The sequence below is a fragment of the Ochotona curzoniae genome, unplaced genomic scaffold (genome assembly GCF_017591425.1).
Source record: "Ochotona curzoniae isolate NIBS_2020 unplaced genomic scaffold, NIBS_Ocur_1.0 contig_883, whole genome shotgun sequence".
NCBI lineage: Eukaryota > Metazoa > Chordata > Mammalia > Lagomorpha > Ochotonidae > Ochotona > Ochotona curzoniae.
The window spans coordinates 68,955,637-68,983,535 of NW_024466599.1; the positions used below are offsets into that span (position 1 = coordinate 68,955,637).

Sequence of the window (27,899 nt, forward strand, 5' to 3'; positions counted from 1 at the left end):
CTGAATGCAGAAAATAATGCTTACAGCAACATTTTTTTTTCTAATAGAACATGATTTTAGCTGCAACCTCTACCTCCAAAATTGCAACTTTGCAGAAATTACAGCTCCCAGTTCTTCCTGTCTCAGCTCCACCCAGGTTCCACGGCTGAGCATTTGCAACCACCTGTGCCACCTCCTTTAAGCTTTTTCTCCTCCATCCTAGAGGGGTCCATCAAAATGCTCATAGAAAATGGAATCAGAAAATGTTTATTTTGGTGAAACAATTTTTGAAATCTTGCATAGGGAGGTCTTAAAAAGTTCACAGAAAATGGGTATTATTGCAAGGACTATGCATGGATAGTAAAAAAAGTTTGCACCAGATTAATATTTACCTCTTTTCCAGGACCTTTTGACGTGCCCGTGTCGCACGTAAAGAGTATCTCCTCACAATTCTGAGGTGAAATTTAAAAAGAGGACACAGGGCTAAAAAAGAGGACCCTGGGCAAAACGCTCCTCTGTACACCAAAAAGTGTCGACAGAAGTTCCAAAAATCCTTTTGAAACGCTCTCTCAAGTCTGTTAGCCTCCCCTCAGTTTTCGGGGCTTCGCGTCATCACCTCTTCGTACCCTGCCTCCTCCTGGGGGCCTCACCGGGTACGTTTATCGATTTAATACTCAGGACTGTGAGTGTTCCCCCCTCACAGTAGGCACAGTGGCAACCGACAGCCGCCCCACTCTTGTGGCGCGGCTCCTACCTCGGCACCAGAGGAGAGGCTCTCCTGGAGCGACTCCTGCCTCCAAGAGCTGAGGAGCCGGCCTGGGAGGCCCGCCCCCTCGAGCCTGGGCCTGACCTCACCGTTGTGGGCGGGACCTAGGGGCCGGGCCGCATCGCGATTGGCTGTGTCCTAGCAGCCGCGGCGACGCCGACGTCAACAGACCATTGCAGTCTGAACTCGATTAACGGGGTTACTGAGAAACCGCGCTTCTGGAATCCTTCGCGCCAAGCTATGGCCGGCCAGAAACCCGGTGGGATGCCCGGTTGGCCTCCTCTCTCTGGGCAAACCGGCTCCGGAAGATGGGACGTTTGCTGAATGGGAGCCGTCTGGCCCTCCATCTGACAGGTTACCTAGTAAGTGCGTGACACCACCCTTTCCACCTCAGAACCGCCGAGTCGCGGGCCTTCCAACAAGCTGCCTTAGTGTCCTAGCTGGGCTGCATTACACCCATCTTGCAGATGCCTAAACAGTAGCGGGAAAGCGCACGCGTTACTATTTGGTTACTCGGGTCTGGTCGGAGACAGGGGGTCCGACCCTTCCTGCTCTAGAGCGCTTTCCTGCCACTTCACTTCCAGCAAGAGTGGAGGTGTCTGGGGGGACAACCGGCTCTGGCTCTGGAAGTTAGTCTGAGCCGTAGGCCAATAGCATTAAGACGGTGAAGTTTACGTGCGCTCTGTAGCATAGTAATGCTAGAACCAGGAAAAACTTTCTAATGAAGAGTGATAACTACGAACAGTCTAAAATTATAAGTGACCCTCCTGCTCCAAAGTTTTCCATACCTTTTTGCCTGGAAAAGCGTCTGGCTGCCTCTCACACCCACAGAGAGTTTGCACAATCATATGACCCTTCCACACTCACATCACTTTATTTCATCCTTTTTAAATAGGCATAAAATTTCCTTTGTTAAGGTTTATTTATTTATTTATTTATTTATTGTAAAATCTTTGTTTCTCCTCAGGAATGAGCTCCCTCTAGCACACTCCAGTTATTCTCAGATTTTCTCCTCAGAATCCCAAGATATAGTCACCCAGCCCAGACTTCTTTTTCAGAATCAGCAAAGATAAAGGGATATTTGAGGTATTGATAATTTGAGGTGTTGAGGTAGAAGCATTTCAAACTTTGCAGCTGAATGAATGGACTCTGAATCTTGGGCTGTCCCTCACACTCTGACCACACAGAATCTTCTTTTTTAGGGCATGAGAACTTCTTCAACACTATCAGCCCTGAGTGGCCTTGGTGCATCTCCTGGTGGCCCAGCCTGGGCAGACTGTAGCAGTCCAGGGTGGGCTGCACATGAAGCCATTCCTTCCTTTGGCTAGAACCTTTGGACATGTGTCACTTTAATTTTTCTGTTCCCTCCCCTCCACCCCTGAATACTTGACCTGCCCATAACTCAGCTCAGACTTTCATTTCCTTTTTTGTTTTTTCTCTTCTCTGTCTTACACTTCCTCCTTCTGTTTGAGAAATCCCTTCTTATTTCCCCAAACTCAGTGACTCTTGAAATAGCTCTTCACATATAGGGCAATACTCTGCTGGGATATGTTGCCTGAGATTCCTGGTTTTTAACAGCCCCTTGAAAAGAAAAACACTGAATAATACTAAATAACATAGTAATATCCAGAGAATAATAAGCTTCTGTTCAAAGAGGCAGCTATTTCTTATTCTTTGCAAATCAGTTCTAGTTGGTTCTGAGGGATCCATCATTGGGAGAGTCACACATAATGTCTGCTGTACATTAATACTGTGCTGAGACCTACATCTGGTTTGCCACTAAAGTTGTTGACCCCCTTCTTACAGTCCAAGGCCAGAGTTGGGAAGTATCAAAGCAAAAGTTAGAGCTTTCCCAAGGAGAGACATAATGGAAGAGGTAGCATTTGAAATTGACCTTGCAGGCTTAGAATCCATCTAGGACGTGGATAAGACCAGCTTGGAGGTGGGGAAAGCACGCCAGCTCTGTGTGGAGTGAGGTGTTTGGGGGAGTAGAGGGCAGGTGTAACTTAGTCAGGTGCTGGCTTTGTGCATGCTTTCTTGACAGAGAAGTCTTTACCCTATTTGATAGAACAATCACTTCAGTTGGGAGATGGCCTTTCTCTCTTTCCTCCCTTGTTTGTTCTGGCTGTGTTCCATGTTCCAGGTGCTTCATTTCTGACAATACAGGTATTCTCAGACTATAAAACCTTAGAGTTAAGGTCTGAATCACAATGAGTCATGCAGGTTCTCAGATCCCATAGAGCTACTCACATTGTTTAAAACTTTTTTTTTTTTTTAAAGTCAAATGGAGGCACAAGGAAATGGAACATTTACCGTTCGTTGTAAGGCTGGAGAATTGATTGCTTTTGGTTTAAGATCAAGAATGTGTTCCCATGGGTGCTGGATGTGTGGCTCAATAAGCTAATTCTCCACCATCAAGTGTTGGGATCCCATATGGGTGTTGGTTTGTGTCATGGTTGCTCTGTTTCTGATCAGGCTCTCTGTTTATACTCTGGAATTCAGTGGAGGATGGCCCAAGTACCTGAGACCCTGAACCCACACGGGAAACTTGGAGGAGGCTCCTGGCTCTTGGCTTCAGATTGGCTGCTGTTTGGGGAGTGAACCAGCAGATGGAAGATTTTATTTCTCTGTCCTTCTCTGTAAATCTGTCTTTCAAATGAAATAAATAAATCATAAATAAATCTGCTGTTTGTTTAAGAATGTGGCCTTTTGGCTCCTCTGACTCTCATTTCAATTTTTAATGAGAAAACCTTTCGGGGGGGGGGGTGGTTTGCATAAAAGTGCTCCCTTTTCACCTAGAACATGTGACTCCCTCCAACAAGCAGAGTGAAGCAGGGGGTTGTGTTTTATGGGAGAGAAAAAGATGAATTGCAAATGATGAAATACTTTTTTAAAAAAAAGTCTTCTGAGTTTCCCTTTCTGGCTTCTGCAAGAATAATTAACCGAATTTATAAGAACTTCATGTAGAGTCTTTGTGGACAGAGACCCAAAAGAAAGTCAGATTTTTTTTAAAGTGTTGTTTACTCTAAAAACAGAGTTACAATGGGAGAGAGAGATCTTCTATCTACTGGTTCACTCCCCAAATGATCACAGTGGTTGGAGCTTGGCTAGGCTGAGGCCAGGAGCCGAGGACTCCATCGGCTCTCTCATGTGGATGACAGGGACCCGAGTGCTTGGGCCATTTCATTGCCTTCTCAGGGGCGTTCATCATAGGCAACAGCTTAACCCACTGTGCCGCTATGCTCCTTGTGTCAAAGAATATTAATCTTACCCTTGTTTTATATTCTGTGATTCTGAACCTCATAATTCAGTTTGACTGGAGATTAGGGGATTAAAGCATGTTTGAGTAAAAGTGGGAATCATGAAGCAAAATATAATTACTAAAAAATAATGACTTCAGGTAACTTATTTATATTTAACTCTTTCTAATGTATCAAGGCTTATCATGGATGATTCAGCGTTTTCATAGTTGTTCCTTGCAGTAGCTGGGAGTTAAGAGTGTTCAGGTATTGGAAAGAGGTGGAGTCTCTTGCCTAAAGTGGCAGAATAGGTTTACACTGAGCTTCTAAAAATGCTAGAGAGAGAGAGAGAGAGAAATCCCTCTCAGATGATTGCTATGTCCAGGTTTGGGCCTGTTCCAGTCCCCCATGTGGGTGTTAGGAACTCAATTTCTTGAGCCATCACCAAAGTCTGGATTCATACAAAGCTGGAATCAGGAAGCAAAACTGTTGAGTGGGGCATGGCATCTTACCTGCTAAATGAAATGTCTGCCTCTGAGCTTTGATTATAAACTTTTCCATTCCTGTGTAAAGCTTTACAACTACTACTGTAATAGTCTCATCAAACTGAGTTCTTTTTGTAAAAGATTTTTTTTTTTAGTTGAAGGGCAGATTTACAGAAAGAAAGATAAGGCAGGGGAAGGATCTTTCATTCGCTGTTTCACTCCCCAAATGGTCTTTATGGCAAGAGCCAGGAGCCTCTCAGGGTCTTCCATATGAGTGCAGGGTCCTAAGGACTTGGGACATCCTTTACCACTTTCCCAGGCCGTAATTAGGGAGCTGAATTGAATGTGGAGCAGCCAGGACACAAACCAGTACCCATGTAGGATGCCAGTGATGAAGGTGGGGGATTAGCCTGTTAAGCCATGGCACCAATCCCCAAACTGAGTTCTTACAGAACAGAGTTGAAATCTTCAATAATATGAATTTGTATGGCTTTGAATTCAACTTGAGGGGTCTTCAAAAATTTCATTGAAAATAGTTATGAAAAACCATCCATGCATTAAAAAAAAGTTTTGTACCAAAATAAAGATATATGAGATGGACATTTGGCATAGCTGTTAAATTGCTGCTTGGAATGCCTTCATCCTATATTGGGGAGCCTGATTTAAGTCCCAGCTACTTAGCCTCTGGCGCAGCTTCCTTTTACTGTGCACTGTGGAAGGCAGCAGTGATAGCTCAAGTCCTGGTGTTCCTGTTGCCCCTGTGGGAGACTCAGACTGAGTTCCTGACTCCTGGCTTTGGCCTGGCCCAGATGGTTAGCTGTTACAGCCACTAGAGAGTGAACCAATAGAAAGATCTCTGTCTGTCTCTTCTGCCTCTCTGCCATTCAAAGTGAAAAGAAACAAATTTTTAACAATTCCAAACCAAGTCGAAGTTATCTCTTCATTCTCTTTTCCACAAACTTTTTAAAGTGTCCTTAATGTGGGAAAATATAAATTCACACCCACCTTAAAAGGAATATACATAATCTTTCAAAGCTGGAAAGTGATGAGCTAGGAAGCTTGCTGAACCTGAGCCCTGAGAACCCCAGGGGTAGAGGTCTTTGTTTTCAGTGAGGACTTAGGAGGATTCCCAGAAAGTAGTCCCACTGGAACACAGCTGCCAGCTTGTCCCATGGGTGGAGCTGGGGGAGGTTAGTTGTAAACATAGTGGTGTAGTTAAGTAATGGCTTTGATTCTTACTTCTGCTACTTCCTGGCTGTAGCAAAGCTGTTTTATGAGTCCTTTCAGTCCTCGAAGCTTCTGATTCCCTGAGTCATAAAGCTCGAGTTTAATCAGGGTGTTAACAGTGTGTCACTGATAGGATTGTGAAGAATCTGTGAGATAGTGCACACACACGCAGACCTGCCCAATGACTGGCCAAGAAATGGAAGTTGCTGCAGTTCTTCTTACTGTAATAAAGGCCGCTGACCATAGACTTGGAAGCAGGGTGGCCTGGTCTGAAATCATGCACAACCCATGCTAGCTGTGAGGTTCTTACCACCTGTGATGCTGTAGCTAAGTCTCTTTCACTTGATTTCCTTATCTGTTAAGTGGAAATAAAAATAATGTCTACCTTATATGATTATTTGAAGGAATAAATATACACTGCACATGACATAATGTTAAATAAAATGCTGGCTAGTAGTATTCTCAATTATTGAAAAAATAAAGCATGTTGTGGCTTGAGTCAAGCTGATTTAAAAAACATTATTTGTTTTTTATGGGAGAAGCTGAGCCAGAGAGAGAGAAAGAATGAGTGAGAGAGTTCTTCCGTCTGCTGGTTCATTCCCCAGTTGGATGCAACAGCTGTAACTGGGTTAGTCTGAAACCGAGTACCTGGAGCCTCTTGAGGTCTTCCACATGCGTGCTGCTGCCCAAGCACTTGGGTCATCTTCTGTTGCTTTCCCAGGCACATTAACAGAGAGCTTGCTCAGAAGTGGAGCAGCCAGGAGTTGGCTTGGTGATCATATGGGATACTGGTGCCATAGGCAGAAGCTTGGCTTGCTATGCCACTGTTTTGGCCTGCAGCTGATTTTTGGGTTGAATAAATGCCCTTGTCATAACATTGAGACTTTCAAGAAATACAATGAGAATTTTAGAAAAGGGGAAAAGAGAATATTTCTGTTGTTGTTTTACAATGTGGTGTGTCAGTTTCTATGCCCTGCATTCACTGGAAGCAGATGTGAACAGAGCTTCTGACACATCCTCCAAGTTATGTGGCTCTGCCCATTTGTGGTGAGTGGGTCAAGGTTGCACTGCAGTGGCACCACTCCTTTCCTCATGCGTAGACTGGCAGGCCCGCCAAAGTTTATTGCGATGTCTGTTGCCTCAAGTTTACTCCATCCCAGAACATCTGACTCCCCGAGTCAGGGTGCTGAAGTCCAACTGCAGAGCCACGTCCCAGACCATAAAACAGTCAGAGGGTAAGTGCACATATTCCAACAGTGCTGAACCTGGCCCCACCTGCCACCATCTCCCAGCTAGCCCCTGCACATGTACAACAGGTGCGTTTCCTCCCAGGGTTTTTTGGGCTCTTGATCACCTTTGATAACAAAATGTCAGGTGTGATCAGAGTCACACAGAACCAGTGAAGGTTCTGAGTTTTAATTTTTCAAAGTTTTGAAGGCTTTGCATTTTCCCCCATTTATAAATGTAAGTGCTGTTTTAGAAATGTTTAAATAATGCAGGTAGTTATACAGAATAGATAAGGCAGGCCTGCATGGTGGTGCAGTGGGTTAAATTTCTGCCTGTGATGCTGTTGCTAATGAACACCGGTTCAAGTCCCTACAAGCTCCAGTTCTGATCCAGCCCCCTCCAATGGCCTGGGAAAACAGGGGAAAATGGTCAGCCCTTGGGCTCCTGGCCACCCATGTGGGTGACCCAAATGAAGTTTTATCTTCCTAGCCTCTGCTGGGTTTAGCTCCACCATTGCAGCCACCTGGGGAGTGAACTAGAGGATGGAAGAATTCTCTATGTCTTTAACTGTGCCTTTCAATTAAATAGTTAAAAAAATAAGGCAAAACCGCATACATTTCTAACAAATAGAAGAAAACTTCCTTGGGGATATCTTGGCGTGTATCTTTCTAGATGTTTTTCTGTGTTTGTACATATGGATATTGAATTGTCTGATTATCTCTTAGCAATGTATGTGAATATCTTCTTTACCAACAAATATGCATCGTATTTCAATTTTAACCAAATAGAATGCCACTTGCTAGGTATATTCTAATTCGTATGGAACCACTCCTCTGTTGTTTGTTTCCCAGTTTTCAGGAAGTCTGAGTTTGACCACTGTCCTTGCAGGAGGCGCTGTAACTTGGATCCTGAAGCGGAGATGGAGAAATCAGGTTTGTCTTCTTCCATCTCTGAGTGGCAGTTACAGAAGCAGGAAGTACTGAGCCACACCAGAACAGCCTTGGCTGAGCAAAGTCTTCTTTCATCAGAGAAATGGCTTCAACTTCATGGCCTTAAAAGCAACAAATTGACCCTGAAACAGATTTTGTCACAGATTGGATTTCCGCACTGTGAAGGTAAAGTACAAACAACCAGCTTCTGAGGAGCCTGCATTAGTTCTGAAGACACTCTGGCCTTGCGCGGATCTCACGTCCCTGTCCATTGAAAATGCTTCTGCTTCCTGGATGGACAGATGGGTGGATGATTGATAGATGGATGGATGGATGGATGGACAGAAGCAGAGGATAGATGTGCATTCATCAGTCCAGATTTTAAATATTCCAAATGATTTAATTTAAAAAAAGATAAAATAAAAAAATGAAGTAGGAATCATTTGTGTTCATCTGCACCCTGGCAGATTTTGTTTGTTTCCTGGGATGTGCAAGCCCCTTTGGAGGCCACTGACTAAGGCAATAGCTGTGTGTGGTTTCAGGGAGGACACACGGCTTTCCTGTTGTGACCTGTTATGTTGTCATACCCCATTCAACCAAGCAAAATCATTATCTGGAATGTTGGATCGTAACTCCTTGTAGCATTGGCCTTCATAGAAAGGCATGAACATGTGAGGGTTTGTTGGTTTGTTTTAATGAGGTGTTAACTTGTGCTACTGAAATGCACAGCCTGGGAAACAGGGCTATTGGAGAATCTTAACAGTGGGTGAGGTGGCCCATTCTGTAGGATCCATCCTGCCCATCCTATCTGTGAAGCATTCCTTTAACCAGGGCAATGCCCTTGGATTTTGTTTAATTATGAATGAGTCAATTAATCAGTTAACAGATATTTATTGAGCAGCCATTAATACCATGTTTAAAAATGTTATCTATTTTTATTGGAAAGGCAGATCTACAGAGAGAAATAGAGAGAATGATCTTCCATGATCCAATCCTAAGCCAGGAGCCAGGAGCTTCTTCTGGGTCTCCTACGCAAGTAACGGGTCCCAAGGCTTTGAGTCATCCTCTACTGCTTTCCTAGGCCACAAGTAGGAAGCTGGATGGGAAGTAGAACAGCTACTGGGACATGAACTGGTGCCCATATGGGATTCCAGTGCTTGAAGGGGGGAAAATTAGCCAGTAGAACCATTGTACCAGGCTTAATACCATTAAACAAAGAGCAACAACAACAGATTTCTCAGTTTTCTTGGCAGCTCTGTGCTGTACTGCAAGAAATGACCCAGGGGATGTGGTTGTTACAGACAATCTAGAATTCCACATAAAATTCAAGACTTGGTTCTTAAGCATCTGGGTCATGCTTTCTCCTGTTGTCTTTCTCGTTAGTCTGTACAGCCCTGTGCTGTTTACATAGTTCTGGAGGGAGCAGTCTGCCACAGTCAGAGTCTGCGGGATTCCCATATAAGGAACACACACACACACACACACACACACACACACACACACACACAAGCTCTCAAAGATTGTTATTGTTGTTGGATTTCTAGTTTAATTTCATTGAAGAATTAGATTTCAGATTTTTGAAACTTCATTAGATTTGTTTTATGATCTGGCATCAGTCAGTCCTGGTGGATATTCTATGTACATTCCATTCTTGTTAGGTATTACTGGTACATGTTAACTAGGTTAAGAGAACTGATAATGTTGGAGATGGTTCATGCATATAGTAATTTTCTTGTTCTTTGTCGGTTTTGTTCATGTATTTCAAAACTCTGAATATACATAAATTTTGAATTGTTATATCTTTCTGATGGCCTGATAATTTTAATGTTTGAAGCGTGTATGTTTTGTACTAGGTAAGAGTCCTAGTTTTAATTTGCTTGTTCTGATATTAATATACCCCTTTCAGCTTTCTTATGCTTCAATTTTACACATATATTTACATTATGTTACCCTCAAATATCTGTAGTCTTTATTTAAAGGATACTTCTCAGAGATAGAATATTAGTTGGATTTTGCATTTTACACCATCTTATAATCTCTGTCTTTTAACTATAGTGTTCGGTTGTCTACTTTTAATATAAAAACTGGTGTATTCCCATTTTAACGTTTATTTGCCCCATCTTTTTCTTTCTCCTTTGTTTTTCCTATTGAATTCTTTGGACCTAATTGAATGTTTTAGTGTTTTATTGAATATGATTTTCACTTCTCATTTAAATTTTAATAGACATTTTATATTTACCTTTTTGTATTATGTTTTCAGTGATTGCTCTAGTGACTATGTCTTTAACTTGTCCTTGTCTACTAAAAATTAATTCCCTACTACTTCATATTAAATTTAAGAGTGTTGCAACAATATAGCTTCACTTAATCTTCATTCCTGTCCCAAAATCTTAGCATATTTTATTTCTGAATCTGACATTTCAGTGTCTTATTTTTTCCTTTGAAAGTCGTTTGATGTTTTTCTTTTTTTTTTCCTGAACAAACTTAAAGGGAAAAAGTTGATCCTTCTAAGGTACACATATTTATCACTTATACTATTCTTCCTTCCTGTGGAATTTGAGGTTCCATTTGGTGTTATTTCCTGAAGAATTTATTTTTATGCATCTCTTGTGGTACAGGTCTTTTGATGACAGATTTTTTTAATTTTTGTGTATCTGGAAGTGTCTTTTTTTTAAACCTTAATTTCTATGTATTTACTCATTCATCCATTTACTTTATATATATATATATATATATATATATATATATTAGAAAAGAAAGAGGCCACAAACCGATATGCTTTTGTTAGAAAATATTTTCCTTTTATTTGAGAGACAGGGTGACAGAAAGACTCTGATGGCTTGTGATGGAGGGGGCGGGCTTGAAACTAGAAGCCAGGACCTGAGAGCTGGAGCATCATCCCATTCTTCCACTTGAGTGGCAGGAACCCAGTTGTTTGAGCCATCATTGCTGCGTCCTGGGGTCTGTTCTGACAGGTATCTGGAGTCAGGAACCCAGGTATTCCACTATGGGATGCAGGTGTCTTAACCCTAGGTTAAAGGTCTCTTTTCCACTCATACTTTTTATTCTAAAATAGTACAGATCCTTATGAAGTAGCAAAGATAGCACAGAGTGGTCCCATGCACTCATCATCCAGTTTCTTCAATGATCATGTCTTATAAAATTATAATGTAACATTATAAACAGAAATTTGACATGGTGTAAGGCATGTCTGTAACTCTACATATTTTTATTACCAGTATAGCTTTTTTCTAACAGTTTCTACAATCAAGAATATAGAATGGTTAATCTTCGCAAAGGCATTGCTTATGCTGATTTTCCAATTGTTTTTTTCTGAATGTTCTGAGTTAGTTTCTATAAAAGGTTTATTTTTTTGACTATGGATATCCAGTTGCTTAGTACTTTTTATTTGTTCCTTTGAATTACCTTTGCATTTTTGTTAAAATCTGGATGTTTTTACTTATATGGAGTTGTTTTTGGATTCTCTGTTTTGTTAACCTTTGTCTTTTTCTCTATCAATACTGCACAGTATTGATTACTGTAACTCTATAATGCCTTGAAATTGGTCAGATTGATTCCTCTTACTTTCTTTTCTTTTTGTTTTTTTTTTTTAATATTTTATGTATTTAAAAAACAAAGTGGCAGGAAGAGTACAGGAGAGATGGAGAGAGAAAAATCTTCCTTTTGCTGGTTGACATCCCAAGCAGCTGTAATGGTTAAGCCTGAGTGCAGGCTGAAGTCAGGAGCCTAGAACTCCATCCTGGTATCCAGCCTGGGTGGCAGAGACTCCAGCACTTGGGCCATCTTGTACTGCTTTCCCAGGTACATTAGTCAGAAACTGGTGGAAGTGAAACAGCAAGACCTGGACCTGGTGCTCTGATTCGGAACGCTGGTGTCGCAGGTAGTAGCCAAACCTGTTGTGCCAACATCACCAGCCCCTTTTATTTTTTTCAAAGATATTTTAGTTACTCTAGTTCTTTTACCTTTCAAAATCAATTTTAGAATGCCTATAGCCACATCTTCAAAAATATTACTGGGATTTCAATATGAATCATTTAGAGCAATTGTTATTTCCGCTGTGGTGAATGTTCTAGTGCATTGGATGTAGGATAGCTTTCCATTTATTTACATTTATTTTGAGTTTCTTCATCAGCTGATAATTTTCAACATCCACATCCTGCACATGTTTTGTAAAATTTATACCTAAATGATTTTTTTTGAGCAGTGCAAAATGATAGTGTTTTAAATTTTGTGTTTAAAATGTAAGTATGTTGATTACTAATGTATGGAAATATGATTCATTTTTAAATGTTGGTCATATTATGCTGAACTTTTAGTTCCAAAATTTTTTGTTTGCTTTCTTTTGTACATTGTCAGAAATTTCTGGATCCACAAAAGTGTGGCAGTTTCTTGCTTTTGTATCTATATGTCTGTACTTTTTTTTTTCTAGTCTTCTTGTGCTGGCTAGTACTTTGGCTGAAAAGCAATCTAACAGTAGATATGTTTGCATTTAGGAAAAAGCTTTAGGTTTGATGAATACATATGGTATTGGTGATATATTACTACACATATAGTATTCTTACACATTCTGTGTTTTTGCCAGCATTGGAAAATTTCAGCTCTAGTTTCTTTGATAGCATTTTAAGCCTTTTCCTCTCCTTCTGGCACTCCAGGGGCTTGAATATTAAGTGGTGTTCTTATACTCCCACATGCTTTTGAGGCTATGTCCATATTTTTTAGTTTGTTTTTTTCTCTGTTGTTTAGATTGTATATTTTCTATTGTTCTGTCTTCTGATTTACTTCTTGCTTTATCTTCCACATCTTGCTGTTGAGTCCACCCTCTGAGTCTTTAATTTTTTTTTTAATTAAAAATTTTTTTTGAATTTTTATTGGAAAGGCAGATATACAGAGAGGAGGAGAGCCAGAGAGGAAGATCCTCCATCTGATGATTCACTCCCCAAGTGGCTGTAATGGCTGGAGTGGAGCCAATCCGAAGCTGGCAGCCTGGGGCTCCAAGCCTCTTCCAGGTCTCCCACGCAGGTGCAGGTTCTCAAGGCTTTGGGCCGTCCTGGACTGCTTTCCCAGGCCACAAGCAGGGAGCTGGATGGGAAGTGGAGCCACTGGTATTACAACCAATGCCCAATGGGATCCCAGCGCATGCAAGATGAGGACTTTAGCTGCTAGGCTACCATGCCAGGCCCTAATTTTTAAAAAATTTTAATTGAGGCATAATAACTATGCATATTGATAGCATGCAATGTGGTTTTTTTTTCTGAAAATATGAAATGCTTCACAAATTTGTGTGTCATCCTTGCACAGGGGCCTTGCTAATCTTGTTGTATCGTTCCGATTTTAGTTTATGTGCTGCTGAAGCGAGCACACATTGTGTTTTTTTTGTTTTGTTTTGTTTTTGTTTTTTTTGAGGAGCGGAGATCATGTTTACATTGTGCAGTCAGATCAGGGAAAACATATCCGTCACTGTAAATGTTTAATTTCTTCTTGATGAAATTTCTTCCTGTTAAGGAGGGACAGTTGTGGGTAGTTCTTGCTTCCATCAATGTCTCCATTGATGCCACCCTGTTCTCCATGTGGCTTCCATTGCATGTTAAATGGGTGGTCTTGTTATCTTTAAGTGGTAATAAAAGTGGTAACAACAACAACAAAACGCTCTTCATTAGGCTTGTTCATATGACACCCCAGTGAGGACAGGAAAGGATGCCTCACTCAAGCTAGGTAGGTCAGGTCACCCGTGGTGTTCTCTTGACACTCTGGTATGGTCGTTGGTGACTGCCTGGCAGGAATGAATGTCCTGACTCTCCACTATGTCTTTTCTGATAATTCCCCAGCAGGAAATATGGAGTACTTTACTATAGCCTGGCAAGGTTAGAAATCTAAATTCTCCATTCAGCTCTTGCTAGTGGAGATGGAAGTGGTGTTTGGCTGGAGTAGAGTGCCTTTTGTTAGATTTTGATGTTCCTGGCCAATCTGCTTTTTCTTCCCGTGCTTTTGAGTGTTATGTAATGCCCATGGGTTTTAATTGTACTTAGTTAAGAGAACTAGGAAGGAGAATGCTTTCCTACTGTTTCCAGCTTCAGCAATCCTTATCTTAATTCTTGAAGGATTTTTTTTCTTGGTATAGAATTATTTTCCACCCAGTTTTTAGCCATGTAATCCATTGTTTCCTAATCTCCAGCTTTTTATCTGAGAAATCAGTCATAAACCAGATCATTTTTTTTTGTATCTGATATATGGAAATGTGTTCTTTATTTCCTGTGGCTGCTTTGGGCATGTTTCTCTGTGTTGGTGGTTTTCACCTGTAGTTCTGTTCTGTGTCCTGTGGTATGCCTTTGGTTTGATTTCTTTTTTTTAAAGATTTATTTTTATTGGAAAGTCAGATATACAGAGAGGAGGAGAGACAGAGAGGAAGGTCTTCCGCCTGATGATTCACTCCCCAAGTGACCGCAACAGCCCTCTGGCGCCCATATGGGATCCCCGGGGTGCAAGGTGAGGACCTTAACCGTTGCGCCACCGCGCCGGGCCCAAACTTTGGTTTGATTTTCTTGGTCCAGATGATCCCCAGTTGAGGATTGTTCAGCTTAGGGTTGATCAACTTGTACAGAGTTTGAAAGCAATACAAAATCAATGGAATTTCTGCCTCAATTTATGAATTTTGTCCCACTCCCACCCCCGAATAGCAGTATGTGGTACAACACTCTTGTAATGCTGGGCAACAGTTGTGGAGTGTAGCTTTCAGTAGGCCATACAATCATGAGGGTAAACAACCAATATTCTCTAGTATTGTGTGTTGAACCAGTAGCTTTGTGAATATCCAATCCCCTCCAGCCCTATTCTTACCCCTGATTTATAAGCAGTATACTTTCTACCCTCTACAGGTTTTCTTGTTCTGGATATTTCATGTAGATGGAGATCATAGCAAATGGTCTTTGGTGATTGACTTTTTTAACTTAGCAAAAATTTAAAAGATTCATTAATGTTGTAGCATATACGAGTACCATATTCCTTATTATAGCCATATAATATATTCTTTTCTATGGATCTAGCATAGGTTTCTTAAGCAGTTATCAGATGATGAATGAGGAACTAATGTGTATTCCAATAAACAGTTAATTTTGTTGGCCTCAGACTCCAAACTCTGTCTCTTGCTATATACATGCAAATTTCATTAGCTATTTTCTTCCTTTTGAGGATGATATGTTGCGTCCTCCCTATTCTTGATTGCTCCATATCTTTGAGTGGATGTATTTATATTTTGTCTAGAGCTTCTCATTTTCTAATAAAATTTATTTCACCAACATGATATGTAGAGCTTGTGATACCTTACAATTCAATTGGTGGTATAGCTTATCCAGTCTCTCATAGGTTCGGCTCTTCTTCAAGTAAGGACTTGCACCATGCCTTTTTATGCGACACCTCCATGACTCCAGCATTCCATATGGGCACCAGCTCATGTCCCGGCTTTTCTACATCCAATAAGCTGTTTCCTGCTTACAGCATGGGAAAGTGGCAGAGGATGGCTCAAGTCCCTGGACCTCATACCCACATGGGAGTTGAGATGCAGAAGAGATTCCTGGCTCCTGGTATCAAATTGGCTCAGTTCTGGTCATTGCAGCCATTTGGGGAGTGACCCAGCAGATGGAAAATCTTTCTATCTCTGTAACTCTGCCTTTGAAATAAAAATATAAATAGTAAATCTTTTTAAAAGTCCCACTACTGCCTCCCGATAAACATCTTAGATGAAAAAATAAAATACAGCTTTTTTTGTTGCTATGACAGATTGCCCAAGGCAACTAGCTCAGTAAAACATAAAGCTTTAGTTAGCTCCCAGTTTTGTTAACTAAATGACCCCCTTGGTTGGGCAGTTGAAAATGGCGGAGGATTTGTGGAGGGAGAATCACAGAACGAGCAACGAAGCAGAAAAGAGATGGGTTCTGAATTCAGGCTTTTCTGGCAACCTTCTCTAGAGCTTGCCATCCAAATGCCAGATTCCAGAGATCTCAGGATTTCTCACCAGGCCCACCTCCCAAGTACTGTAAATTTCTATCTCAGTACTATTACCTTCTGACTTTGGAATTTAAATGGCTGCGTGATTCTGGAAATCAAATCATGTTCAAACCATAGGAGGAAGTGAAATCTTGGAAATAGAATCTTAGAGCTCCATTGAGTGACTGAAATCCAGTATCTATTTTTTACTCCTCTGTTACAAAAGTTGACCTTGTAGCATTCATCGGGTCCTTGTGACTTGGAACCATACCTGTCCAGGTGGCCATAAAATTAAGCCTTGGAGCTGACATGATGGCATAGCTAACTAAGCTTCCATCTGTGGTGCCAGCATCCCACATGGGCACCAGTTTGAGTCCCAGCTGCTCCATTTCCAATCTAACTCTCTGTGGCCTGCAAAAGCAGTGGAGACTGGCCCAAGTCCTTGGGCTCCTGCACTCACATGGGAGACCTGGAGGAAGCTCTTGGTCTTCTGGCTTCAGTTCTGGCCATTGTGGCCATCTGGGGCAGTGAACAGTGAACTAGTGACTGGAAGAGCTCTCTGTCTCTCTCTGTCTCCTTCTGTCTCTGTTACTTTGCCTTTTTGATAAAAACAAGGAAATCTTTTTTTTAAATTCTGGTTTGCTCTTTCTTTCCTAAGCAAGTTGTTAACCTTTCTCCATAGAAAAGCAGAGGAAAGGGGCCAGCATTGTGGCATAGAGGGTAAAACTCCACCAGAAATTTAGACCTCTCTGATAGGCTCCAGTTCATGTCCCGGCTACTCCACTTTGGTCCAGTTTACTGCTAACACACTTGGGAAAACAATAGAATATGACCCAAGACTTTGGCCCCTGCCAAACATGTAGGAGTCTCAGCTGAAGCTCCTGGGCCTTGGCTTTGTCCTGGGCTGTCTCTGGCCTATGGGGCCTTTTCAGGCATGAACAAGCACATGGAAGATTTCTCTCTCTCCGCTCACCCACTCACTTTCTCTAACTCTTTCAAATAACCAACAATAAACAAAGCAGAGGAAAGTACTGAACTATGATCACCACTATTTTCTCCCACTAAGAAGATTTAATAATGGCAAAAATAATGAAATAATCACATAATAAACATTCTCTACAAAGCCTTATCTCCTTTGTCCTGCTTCTCTGGTTTGTTCCCGAAGCCAGTCTGTATAGACTTCCAATAGTTGGTTAAAGAGTAGGAATATGCTTTAGGCCCTGTTGCATTCCCATCCAGTAAGCACTATGTCTGGCACACAGTAGGTGCTCAGTAAGCATTTGTGCAGATGTTTGAGCATCTGAACATGTGACCTGAGGAGCAGAAAATCTTGTGATTCTAATGTATTTGGTTATATTTTTTTCCGTATTGGTTACTTGTATATTTCATTCTACTCATTAATCATGAACCTCCACTTTAGAAAACATAAGATAGTACCAATGTTGGATTTTTAAAATCTGAAAACCAAATCCAAATTCTGAATAAAAGCTTTGGAAAAGTATATACAATGTACATACTGTCCTTTTTGACTTCTGCTTTAATCATTCTGGATAAAAGAACCAGGAAACCAGGAAACAAACCTGTTCTTCCTCATGCTTCATGTATAACATTACACAAACCACAAATAGTTAGAATTATCTCAGCATGTAAAAATTAGAGGGTATTTCAGAAAGTTTGAGGGGAGGATGAAGTGAAAACTACATTTATTTTGGTACAGTTATTTTAAAAAAATCTGCATTGTTTTTCATAACATTCATTTTTCCATGAACTTCTGAAGATGCTTTATACTTAATGATTTAGAGCAAAATGCAATTTGTTGCCAATTATTGATGTCACTGAGAATATACTTTGGTGACAGAGAAAAACATTTTGAGATTAAAAATGAGATGCTTTAATATTGCACTGTTTTGATTGTCTTTCTTTATAAAAATGCAGAGTATGTGACTTCTCTGGGAAGACTTGTGGCTTCTCGATATGCTGATGGCCTGTTCCCGCAGTTCTACACGGCAGAAGATGGCAGAGTCTACAATGTAAGGCAGCGTTCCTTTGCTGAACAGGTCCTATGATGGGATGCAAAGGTTGCACCAGGGACCTCAGGTTCATGTTGCTTGGCAGTGATACAGCTGAGCTGAGAGATACTGCTCTGGCTGGAGGTTTTGTCTTGGCAATGAGGTGATGAAAGTCATGTCCACGGAGCTGGAGAAACAAACCTTTGACCTGTCAGAGATTAGTGCAGAAAGCTCTCAACCAGAGATGAGATCAACATGTTGCAGATCAACATGTGGTTTTGCTTGGAAAGTGAGTCGGGGTAAAGGGGCTGAAGAAGACGCACACACACACACACACAAGGTGAGAGATGTTAGCTGAAAGCCAGAGGCAAGCTGCCGTTATCCTAACAGAAGCATTAGCAATGGGGGCAATCTTTGTAGGTGGCAGAGAAGAGAGTGAGAGAGCAGGCAGCTCCTCAATCTGCATTTCCAGCAATTCAGCGCATGGTTGGTTCTTGTATCCCTATACGCATCAGGCCCAGTGCAGATCCATGCCCACCATATGGAGATCATAATCTCTAGAAGATGCATGTCCTGTCATGTTTGTTTATAGATACTTTTCCACATGCATCCATGCACCACCTGGACTGTTGTTTTCTGCATGCATATTGGTGCATTCAGTAGGTTCCTTCTAGTACCCCCTCAGAATTCAAAATCTGCAGATGCTCAAGTCGCTTTTATGAATTGGCATAGTATTTCCACACAGCCTCTGCATATTTTATGGTATGCTTAGATACACTTATGACTTACACTGCCTAGCAATGTAAATAGTTGTTGCACTATATTGTTAAGGGAATAATGATAAGCTTAAAAAGACTGTATATGCTCAGTATAGATACATTTAAAATTTTTTACTTACTTGTTTTTATCTGAGAGCCCAAGAAATGGAGAGTGGCAGACAGAGAGAGCTTTCATTCTTTGGTTCACTCCTTAAACAATGACTGAGGCTGAGCCAGTTAAAATTGGGAGCCAGAAATTCAATCCAGACCTCCAACATGGGGAGCAGGGACCCCACTACTTGAACAGTCACCACTGCTTCCCAGGGTCTGTATTAGCAGAAAGCTAAAATTAAAAGGAGAGCTGGATCTTGAACCCAGGCATTCCAGTATGGATGCAGGTGTTCAAGCAGCACCTTAACTGTTCAGCAAATGTCCACCTCACTGACAGACTCTAGAAATACGTATGTTGTTGATCTGCGGTTGATTGACTCCAGAAATACTGAGACCTTTTATAGACAGTTGACAGTCTTTAAAAATTTTAAATTACTTTTTAAACTAAGCCTGATCCTTAGCAATAATACCTGTAAAATCGAGTTTGATGTGCTTTTTTTTTTTTTTAATATGAGCCATGTTAAAATCAATACAGAGCTATTACAAACATCTGTCTCTCTACCAGCTAAGTCCACCTCATACTCACCATGATCTGGGCCTGTCTAGGGTGTCATAACTGGTGAGATAGTTAGGAATTTTACCATCCATTCCAGAAATGCTGGAGCTTGAGGCATGCAGTTGACAGAGCCCTGAGGAGGGGAAAAGAGAGGGGCTAAGGGGCCAGAGTACAAAGATAAGGAGTCATATAGTAGATTGAGAAGTGATTTGCATATTTAAGAGTGTCCTAAAAGGCTTTTTTTGTTTTGTCTTTAAGTACTACATCTTTTAATATTGGATTTGTTCTAGCACCAGGCACCTTTTTTTTTTTCTTATTCTTTTTTTCTCTGTCTTCTGCCTATACTCTTGAAAGGCCTTGTACAATTGGGCCTGATCTGTGTGAACCTGATCTATGATTTATTTGAATACCACAGAAATTACCCACAAGTCTCTGTCATGTCTGTTCAGGGCAGTCCTTGGAGGTATCTTTGGCAATGAAGAGAGAACAAGTGTTCCAGGTTTAGGCATGTTTGGTCCAAAAGATAGAGGGCAGAGGACAGAGATGATGCACAGGAAGATGAGTGAGAGGCTGCAGTCTCCATGAGGAAATCAGCCAGATGTGCTAGGCACCTGCTCAGACGCTTTTGCAGAAATATTTTTTGGTATGTTTTATGTCTGAAAACATTTTCAGCAGGCTTATTTCTTTCCATCTGCCTTTGCTCGTCTGTCTTCTCTTCTATCTAATGTCTTAAAAGTACCCCTGGGCATTTTTTTGGTAAAGATAATCTGTAATTACAAAGCTATGTAAGAGCACTTCAGAAATTTTGTAGAGAAATGAAATTGAGATTAATTCATTTGGTGCAAGCACTTCTGAAATCCATTCATATCTTTTTCTTTTTTGATTTTATCAGTATGAGGAGAGCAGATTTTATGAGTTCCACAGGTATAGTTCCAAGAAGACAATCTCATGCTCCTTTTTTAATTACCCTCCCTCCCATTTCACCCTTCAGCTGTATTTTGCACAGACTTTGACCCACGCTGTTTCATATAACCTTTTCCTAACATACATTTTCCACTAACTTTTTTCAAGACTCTCCTCATGCCCCAAAGAATACAATTAGGAAATGCTTTTTGTTTTCGTTTTTGTGTGCTCTTTTCTGAGCTTTTCTTGTTTGAGAGGGAACCACTCCGGGTTTTTAAATTGGAAGTCTGGAAGGCTTCCCCTTAGATGTTTCAGGATTCAGAGGCTCACATCCCTCCTTGTTAGGAATGGCCCTTCTTGGACCACAGTAATGTGATTCAGACCGATCTAGTACTTGTTTCATGTTTTTTTTTTCTTTGTGGCTTTTTATTTTCACAAAGCTGACTGCTAAATCAGACCTGATCTGTCAGTTGGCGGACTGTTTAACACAAGCCGTGGAGTGCTACAAACAGCGGATGGAGTGGCTCACCAGTAGAAGCCGGCAGATTTTTGGTGTCATCTTAGAACAGTGCATCACCCTAGTGCTGGACTGTAGAGATCTTCAGGAGGGGGAGCTCAGTCTGTGTCGAGAAGCTCTAACAATGGTCCTGCAGGAGCAGGTGGCTCGCATAACCAAGTTCAATATCATAGGGTAAGTCCCCAAAGGAAGAGGGTATTTCAATGAAACTTCTTAATTGTTTGCAAATATTTGCAATTAAGCAGCACAGCTTGAGGTACCTCTGTGGGGAGAGAAGTAGGTGTTCACTTGTGATTTCCTGAAATATACAATTTCAGTGGAAAACCCACAATGAATAAATCTTGGAAAACTTTGTGTGTGTGTATCTTGCATAGGGCATCTTAATTTTCACATTGAGAAAGCCATGAAAATGTCTGTTTCTTAATTCTAGGAAGACCATAATACGAGAATATGAATTATGTGAGATTGATATTTAAGGCCCTAAATTGCTCCACTCACTTTTAATTTAGACTTCGGTGATGAAGTAAAGGTCACAAATTCTAGATTTCCTAGATTGAATTTGTAGCTTCAGTTGATCTGCTTTGTAAGTTGACTGTTTTATCTGAACAACATGTGGCCGACTTTACACAAATTCCCTCATTTCAGAATTTTCACCCTCAATTATTTATGCAAGAAGATTTGGACCTCACTGTTCCATTGCCATTTGTAATAGTGCTTGTACCTCCCTGACAAGAAACATCTGGATGGGGCAAGGAAAATCTATCTAATTGGATTTTAACAATAATAATAATAAAGTGCTTTCAGCTAAATAGAAGATATATTTGGGGATGATACCCAATTGTATTCCATGCCAGATTCCCATGTCTGTCACTTATGTATCATAGAAGGAAAGAAGTAGTGGAGTCTTCAGGGCTTTTGCTTTCTTGGAGGTGTTGGCTATCACATATCCAATGCTCAGTCTATTCTCTGCCCATAGAAGCCATACAGAAGGGACACAGCCAGGAGCAAGCTCTGCCTCTGGAGGTGGGCTATGAGGGGACTCCCTACCCAATTGATTTGTAGACATAAGCACAGAAATAAATCTAGGGAGCTCCCCTTTGTTTATGTCATTGGGGATTTCCTTCAGTCATTTCCAAGCACAAATTAAATGGCTTCACCAAATTTTCTTAGGACGTCAAAAATAATGTTTTGTTAAGTTCAAAAGAATACAATTTTTGATTCTCCAGAAATCTCTTAGGAACTGAAAATAATGTCCTGGAAGAGTCAGAAATAAAATTTGAGAGTAATGAAGTTGCTGCTAGTTTGCTAATCTTACTGCTGTGAATACCTGTCTGTTACTAACAGAAGACAGTTACCAATAAACTTGCCTGGTATGAAAACAACTCCTGTCAGTAATTTTAAAGAACTTGTCAAGGTTTGTATTTTTGAGACTTTCATTCTAATGCAGGTGTTGTTCCTCCTAGTCAGTGGTGCTTGGGAAAACTGTCTGAACAGCTTGCCTGTGTGGCCAGTCACTTTTGAGGACTGGCAGCTGCATCAAGGGTTGACATTTCCCCCTCCCCCTCCTCCCTTGTTCAACTGCCCAGTGACTGCTCCATGGGATTCCTTTCAGGGTATCTCAAGAGCCTCTGAAATGGCAGGAAACCGCTACTCCTGTGACAGAAGAATCCATAGCGGCTGCCATCAGCTGGGTTAAGAAACTGACTTTTGAGCAGACTGTGAGTGAAGTTAGCTGCCTGGAGGCTCTGCTGGAAGCTGGGAAAGACAAAACCGTAAGCATACATATGGTTCTCTCCGGGGCCTTGGCTCCAAGCTTGACTTTTTGCATTCAGTGTCTTTATCTGTCCTCTCAGATGATCATGGTCCACTTCCCAGCTAGTTGACTATCACAGAGGCATCACCGTGAGTCATAATCCCACTCACCCCCAAATCTGGAACCAATTGAGAAATAGGTTAGAGGCTCCATGGTGACTCTGTAATGGCAGAATTGGGCTAACCCAAATGAGACTATGGAATACCTGTCCCCTGAATCTGGCTAAATGCCCTCTGGACCCTCACTGTCAGATGCCACAAGAGTTAAGTGCTACTCATACCCACTGGGCGCCATGAAAGGACCGGGAGTGAGGTCCTCACTGTGCATCTTGAGCTTGTCAGTTCCCTTCTTGCCCTCCTGCCAGTTAGATAGAGTTGTCCATCTCTTATGGGGATAGGATAGAGATTGGGAAGACTCCTCGTAAAACCTTGAGGTTAAGGAAATAGGGTTTCCACAACACCCACATTCTGAATCTTTCCCAGCTCCTCTTGCTTTCAGAGAGCTTGATCGTCTGCTTTCCAAGGTGAGTGTGCTGATGAACCCATCCACCTTCAGATGCTAGCACATTGGCTTCTTGTGAGGAACCTTTTGGAAAGAAACACTTACCTGGAAGAAGCAAGTAAATGCTGCTGTCTTATATGTCCCTTTCAACCATGATGGGGTGTGTTTCCGTGAGTGACTCTAGTGATGGGACTTTCTAATGCAGTGGCGAGATGATGGGCAAGGGGGGAGCAAGTCAGTGTTTTCTTGCTTCTACTGCGGAGACCTGGGATTTCTGACTGTGCTCCTTTTGTGGGCAAAGAGGCCGTGTACTGGCCTTTGAAAGACTAGCCCCGTGGTCGTCAGCCTGTGTATGTCATTACAGAGTGTGATTGTTTGAAATTGGAAACACATTGTTCTCCCCCACTACCACCATCACCTCAGGAAACCAAAGGGACAAATGTTTTCTGTTAAAAAAGAACCAAAGATAAACTGCTCTGTTCTTTGTCCCTTCAAATTTGTTTTAGCAACTGTAAAATTCCAAGTGTCAGGATTCCTCACTAAGCACTCAAGAAATTAGACATTTTCCAGTCCCTAGACTGTGAGGTAGGTGTGTGTGTGTGTGTGTGTGTGTGTGTGTGTGTGTGTGTGTGTGTACATGAATGCTCTCCTTTGTCTGTATATCTGGCTGCTGTGGTCACAGCTGACGCTGGGCACCTGATGGGATTGCAAGATCTCAAGTGACCCTGCCTTTCTTTCCCATTTCCCTTTAGTTTGTGCCTCTGCTTTCCCTATGCCCCTGGCCTAGGAACCATTCAGTGAGTTCCCGGGTAGTGCTATGGAAGAGGGAAAATCCAGAAGGAATCTCACAGGCACTCATCATCACACGCACACTGAAAGCACTTGAGGGGATTGTGGCACACAGGAAGCACAAAGCCTTGTATGACCTCTGTGACCCTCCACCTCGAGTTTCTAACTGGGGGTGGTTCTAAGGAAAATTCTGGTAAATGCAGCTGCCTCTTATATTAAAATGTCATGTCCTGTTAAAAAAAAAAAGAGTTAAAAAAAGCCTGTGTGTGGGAGGAGGGGGTGGAAAGGGGAGTGAGTTCCCACAAAGGCCACTGCTCTGTGCCTTTCACATTTGTCTCAATTAATTTCAAATTCATCCATGTAACTATACATCATTAGGAATAGAAAAATCTAAGGCTTAAGACACTTTTTGAAGAGTAAATATAAGCATTTAAATTTTTCCTATGGATGAACATAAAGTCCTTCTCAATGAATGAATGCTTGAAGAACCAAGATGGTAGGTTTTATCTCATGCCCAATAATTAGCACAGAGGTCTGGTTTCTGTATCAAATCTGCATGAGGATTAGGGCTAAGTGATGTGCTTGGTAACGAGGAAGAATACCCAGGACCACTGGCCTGCTCCAGGTCAACACTTTGTAAGCGCAGGTGGGGCCAGGAAGTTGGAAGGATGACTAGAGGTGACTTTCAAGTCTTAAGAGGAGTTCAGGCAGATTGTCATGGCTCTGATAATGGTATTTGAGGAGCAGGACTGATGGACAAATTGCTCAGTCAGGACTTGGTTCATGACGAGGGTAGCATGCAGGGCATTGAGGAGACCCTTGGCTAACTTTGACATCTTCAGAGCCCAGGAGTGTCGGCCAGCTAGCAGTTCCTGCTCTGTAGCATCTTCTTATTCACTGGGAGACTAAGTAGATGAACTACAGACAGACCCTTGTTATTGTTTATGGAGTCTTGGCTGCTGGGCAATAAGTTGAAAACCTGGTCACATCAATGTATGAACTTGGCCTTACAATTATTTCCTCGTACCAGTTCCATTGAACATCAACTCTTCATTGTTGTGTGCCTAATGCTGAACAAATATTTATTAACTGTTGAAGAAATGGGAATAATGTTGATATTCTTGAATTTGAGAGCTAGGCATGAGTTGAAGGAATTCCCATCTCCAAGCTGTGGCACAGATTTGAGCTTTGATCATTGACAGGAAGTGGCCCGTATGGGATTAGGCAGGTGATTTTGTTGAATCTTGGAGGCCTCTTGATAGGGGTTGAGGATGGAGACCCTGAAGCCCGAGAGGGCGTGAAGTTGGTGATGGCCAAGGATGTTAGGAGGACTCTGAGAAGTGAGCCAGTTCCATGCTGTAGAAAATGGGTATCATCAAGGAGAAATTCAGCAAATCAAAGTAGGCTTTACCTGGAAAGGGTTGTTGTCGGTACACGGAATGTCTGGAGGGTAGATCCCAAGGTCTAGTGTTAGCCAAACATGTGAAAATGTTCAAAGTTATACAGAGAACAGGAGAGAATGTTAACAGACATTCACTGCTTATTCTGATTGACTTTCATTTTCATTTCCTTACAAACTGGAGGTTTTTTGTAGCTGAAGGCCCTGCATGCTAAAAAGCAGGTTTATAACAAGATGGTGTGGAGGGCAGCCAGGTTAGATGCAGCCACTCCCTGTGTATTTCCTCTGCACCTGCTCCCAACCTACCAAAAAGGTCATGAGCTCCTGGGCTGAGCAGAATGCAGGTTACTGTTTGAAGCTACAGAAGGAATAAGATATTCCAGACAGAATAAGATATTCCAAAGGAAATCACAGAGGTACAACCCTAATTTTTGTAGTGAGAAGCACAGGAATCCTTGACTCACTATAAAGAAGCTGAACAGAATGTCATGCACTTTTATTTTGCATTTAGTTCACATTAGCACTTAGAGAAATATTGGTCAAAGATGAAGCTACTTGCTGGTCTGGATGCTTCTACTGAGCCACAGCACTGGCCTTTGCCCTCAAGGAGATCAAAAGTATTGGTTAAAAGGTGAGAATTCGGGTCCGGCTCCGTGGCTTACCGGCCGAAGTCCTCGCCTTGAATGCCAGGATCCCATATAGGTGCCAGTTCTAATCCCGGCAGCTCTGCTTCCCATCTGGCTTTCTGCTTGTGGCCTGGGAAAGCAGTCGAGGATGGCCCAAAGCCTTGGGACCCTGCACCCGCATGGGAGACCTGGAGGAGGATCCTGGCTCCTGGCCTCGGCACCTGCCATTGCAGTTACTTGGGGGAGTGAATCAGTGGATGGAAGTTCTTCCTCTCTGTCTCTCTTCCTCTTTGTATATCTGATTTTGCAATAAAAATAAATAAATGAAATCTTAAAAAAAAAAAGAGGTGAGGATTCCCATGAGGAAAACTCTCCTAAGCCATGCAAACTCCAGCACCCAACTTTTGATCAGTACAGTTGAGCAGGTGTAGGAGCCTGTGCCTCTGGATGGTGGGCAGGTCCCCAAACTGAAAACAAATGTCTGCCTGTGCTCACCTGCTTTGACCCGTGATTGTTTTAGAAAAGATATTATATGCTTATTTATTGTATCTGAAAGGAAGACAGAGCTTCTCTCTGCTGGTTCACCCAAAATGCCTGCAACAGCCAGGGCTGGATCAGGCAGAAACTGTGAGCTAGTAACTCAGTCTGGATCTCCCACATAGATGGCAGGGAACCAACTAACTAAGCCATCACCTTCTGCCTCCTAGGGTGGATTAGCAGCAAGCAAATTTGAGTCCCAAACTGGAACTTGAACCTGGACACTTTTATATGTGATGCAGGTGTCCCAGGTAGTACTTTTAACTGCTGTACCAGATGGCTGTGCTGGTCCCATGACCTTGCTTTCACAGTTTTGAGCTCCATCTCTAGTAGGTGACCAGCCTTGTTGCAAGTCAGCACAGTGCAGTGATTGAGAACAAAGGTAGAAGTTCATGATGTTGGGTAGTTAGGGTTTATTATCTCCAAAGCCAAATCAATCAATCTTTCTAAACCTCAATTTTTTATTCTGCAAACTGGGCTTAATAATCATAATTCATACCTCATAAGACTGTTATAACTATTGCAAAAAATAGTTAATTATGGATTATTATATCAAAAAGCAGATAGCCCTAAAGCTATTTTTGCTTTCAGAAGCATTTTGTAGGGCTGGTATTGTGGTGTGCTGTCATATATAAAGCTGCTGCCTGCAATACTGGCTGCTCTACTTTCCATTTAGCTCCCTGCTAATGGCTTGGGGAAAGCAGTAGAGTATGGCCTGAGTGTTTGAACCCTACCACCCATATGGGAGATAAAACTTTTGGTCAGTGCTGGCCATTGTAGCCATTTGGAAAGTGAACTAGTGGATGGGCAATCTCTTTCTTTGTCTCTCTCCCCTCTATTCCTGGCTCTGTACCTTTAACTGTCAAATAAATAAATCTTATTTTAAAATAAATAATTTTTTCAATTTTAGGGTGATAAAGGAAGAGGCTACATATTTATCTTTCTGTTTTTCTAAATGTCATTATTTGAGTAGTAAGGAGAGGTGGAAAGGCTGTGTAGGAGAGTGGGGGTGCAGTTGATGGTCTCAATGCAAAGTGTGTAGCTTGGATTAGTGAGAGTTGACTACAAGCATATACACTTGAGCCGCTGAGTCATGAACTTAATGAATAGTGAATAATGTCAAAGCTTTATGAAAGGCAAGGAAATCCTTACTCATGCTTGGCCGCAGCAGTTTTCAGTTTGATGTAATCTCCAGAGAACATAATTCCTGTTCAAGGAGTCAGGTTCCTGGGTCCCTGCCAGAGCTAAGAAACGTGAAGTTCAGCAGAGAAGCAATGATGTCGGGGGCGCCCAAAACCCACCTGCCAGTGTAGGCAAGGACTTCAGAAAGCTCATGAAAAAGTTTATTTTGGCATAAACAGTTTTGAAATTCATGTGTAGTTTTTTTTCATAAGTTGCGTTTCCCATAAACTTTTAAAAGAGATCTCTTCTCTGTTCTTACTGCCTCAAGAAGGCACCCCATACCCGTCCCTCTGCTTTGGCCTGTGTGTCATTTTAGATCCTGATGATGGGATGAAGCTGTTCCCA

At 41.8% G+C, this 27,899-nt stretch overlaps 1 protein-coding gene and 1 non-coding gene across 2 annotated transcripts in view; one reads left to right on the plus strand and one right to left on the minus strand.

Moving 5' to 3' along the window:
- The first annotated feature begins 939 nt into the window (after window positions 1-939).
- The window catches only part of VWA3B (von Willebrand factor A domain containing 3B), a 231,064-nt gene continuing 204,104 nt past the window's right edge, over window positions 940-27,899 (plus strand). The window contains exons 1-5 of the mRNA XM_040994133.1: window positions 940-1,107; window positions 7,812-8,038; window positions 17,789-17,883; window positions 20,631-20,881; window positions 22,320-22,479. Coding sequence (XP_040850067.1) covers window positions 7,843-8,038; window positions 17,789-17,883; window positions 20,631-20,881; window positions 22,320-22,479 — 702 coding nt within the window. The 5' untranslated portion in view covers window positions 940-1,107; window positions 7,812-7,842. The remainder of the gene's footprint in view (window positions 1,108-7,811; window positions 8,039-17,788; window positions 17,884-20,630; window positions 20,882-22,319; window positions 22,480-27,899) is intronic.
- On the minus strand, window positions 13,127-13,232 carry LOC121165445. Its single transcript, XR_005885238.1, has one exon. It is a non-coding gene; the product is annotated as a U6 spliceosomal RNA (small nuclear RNA).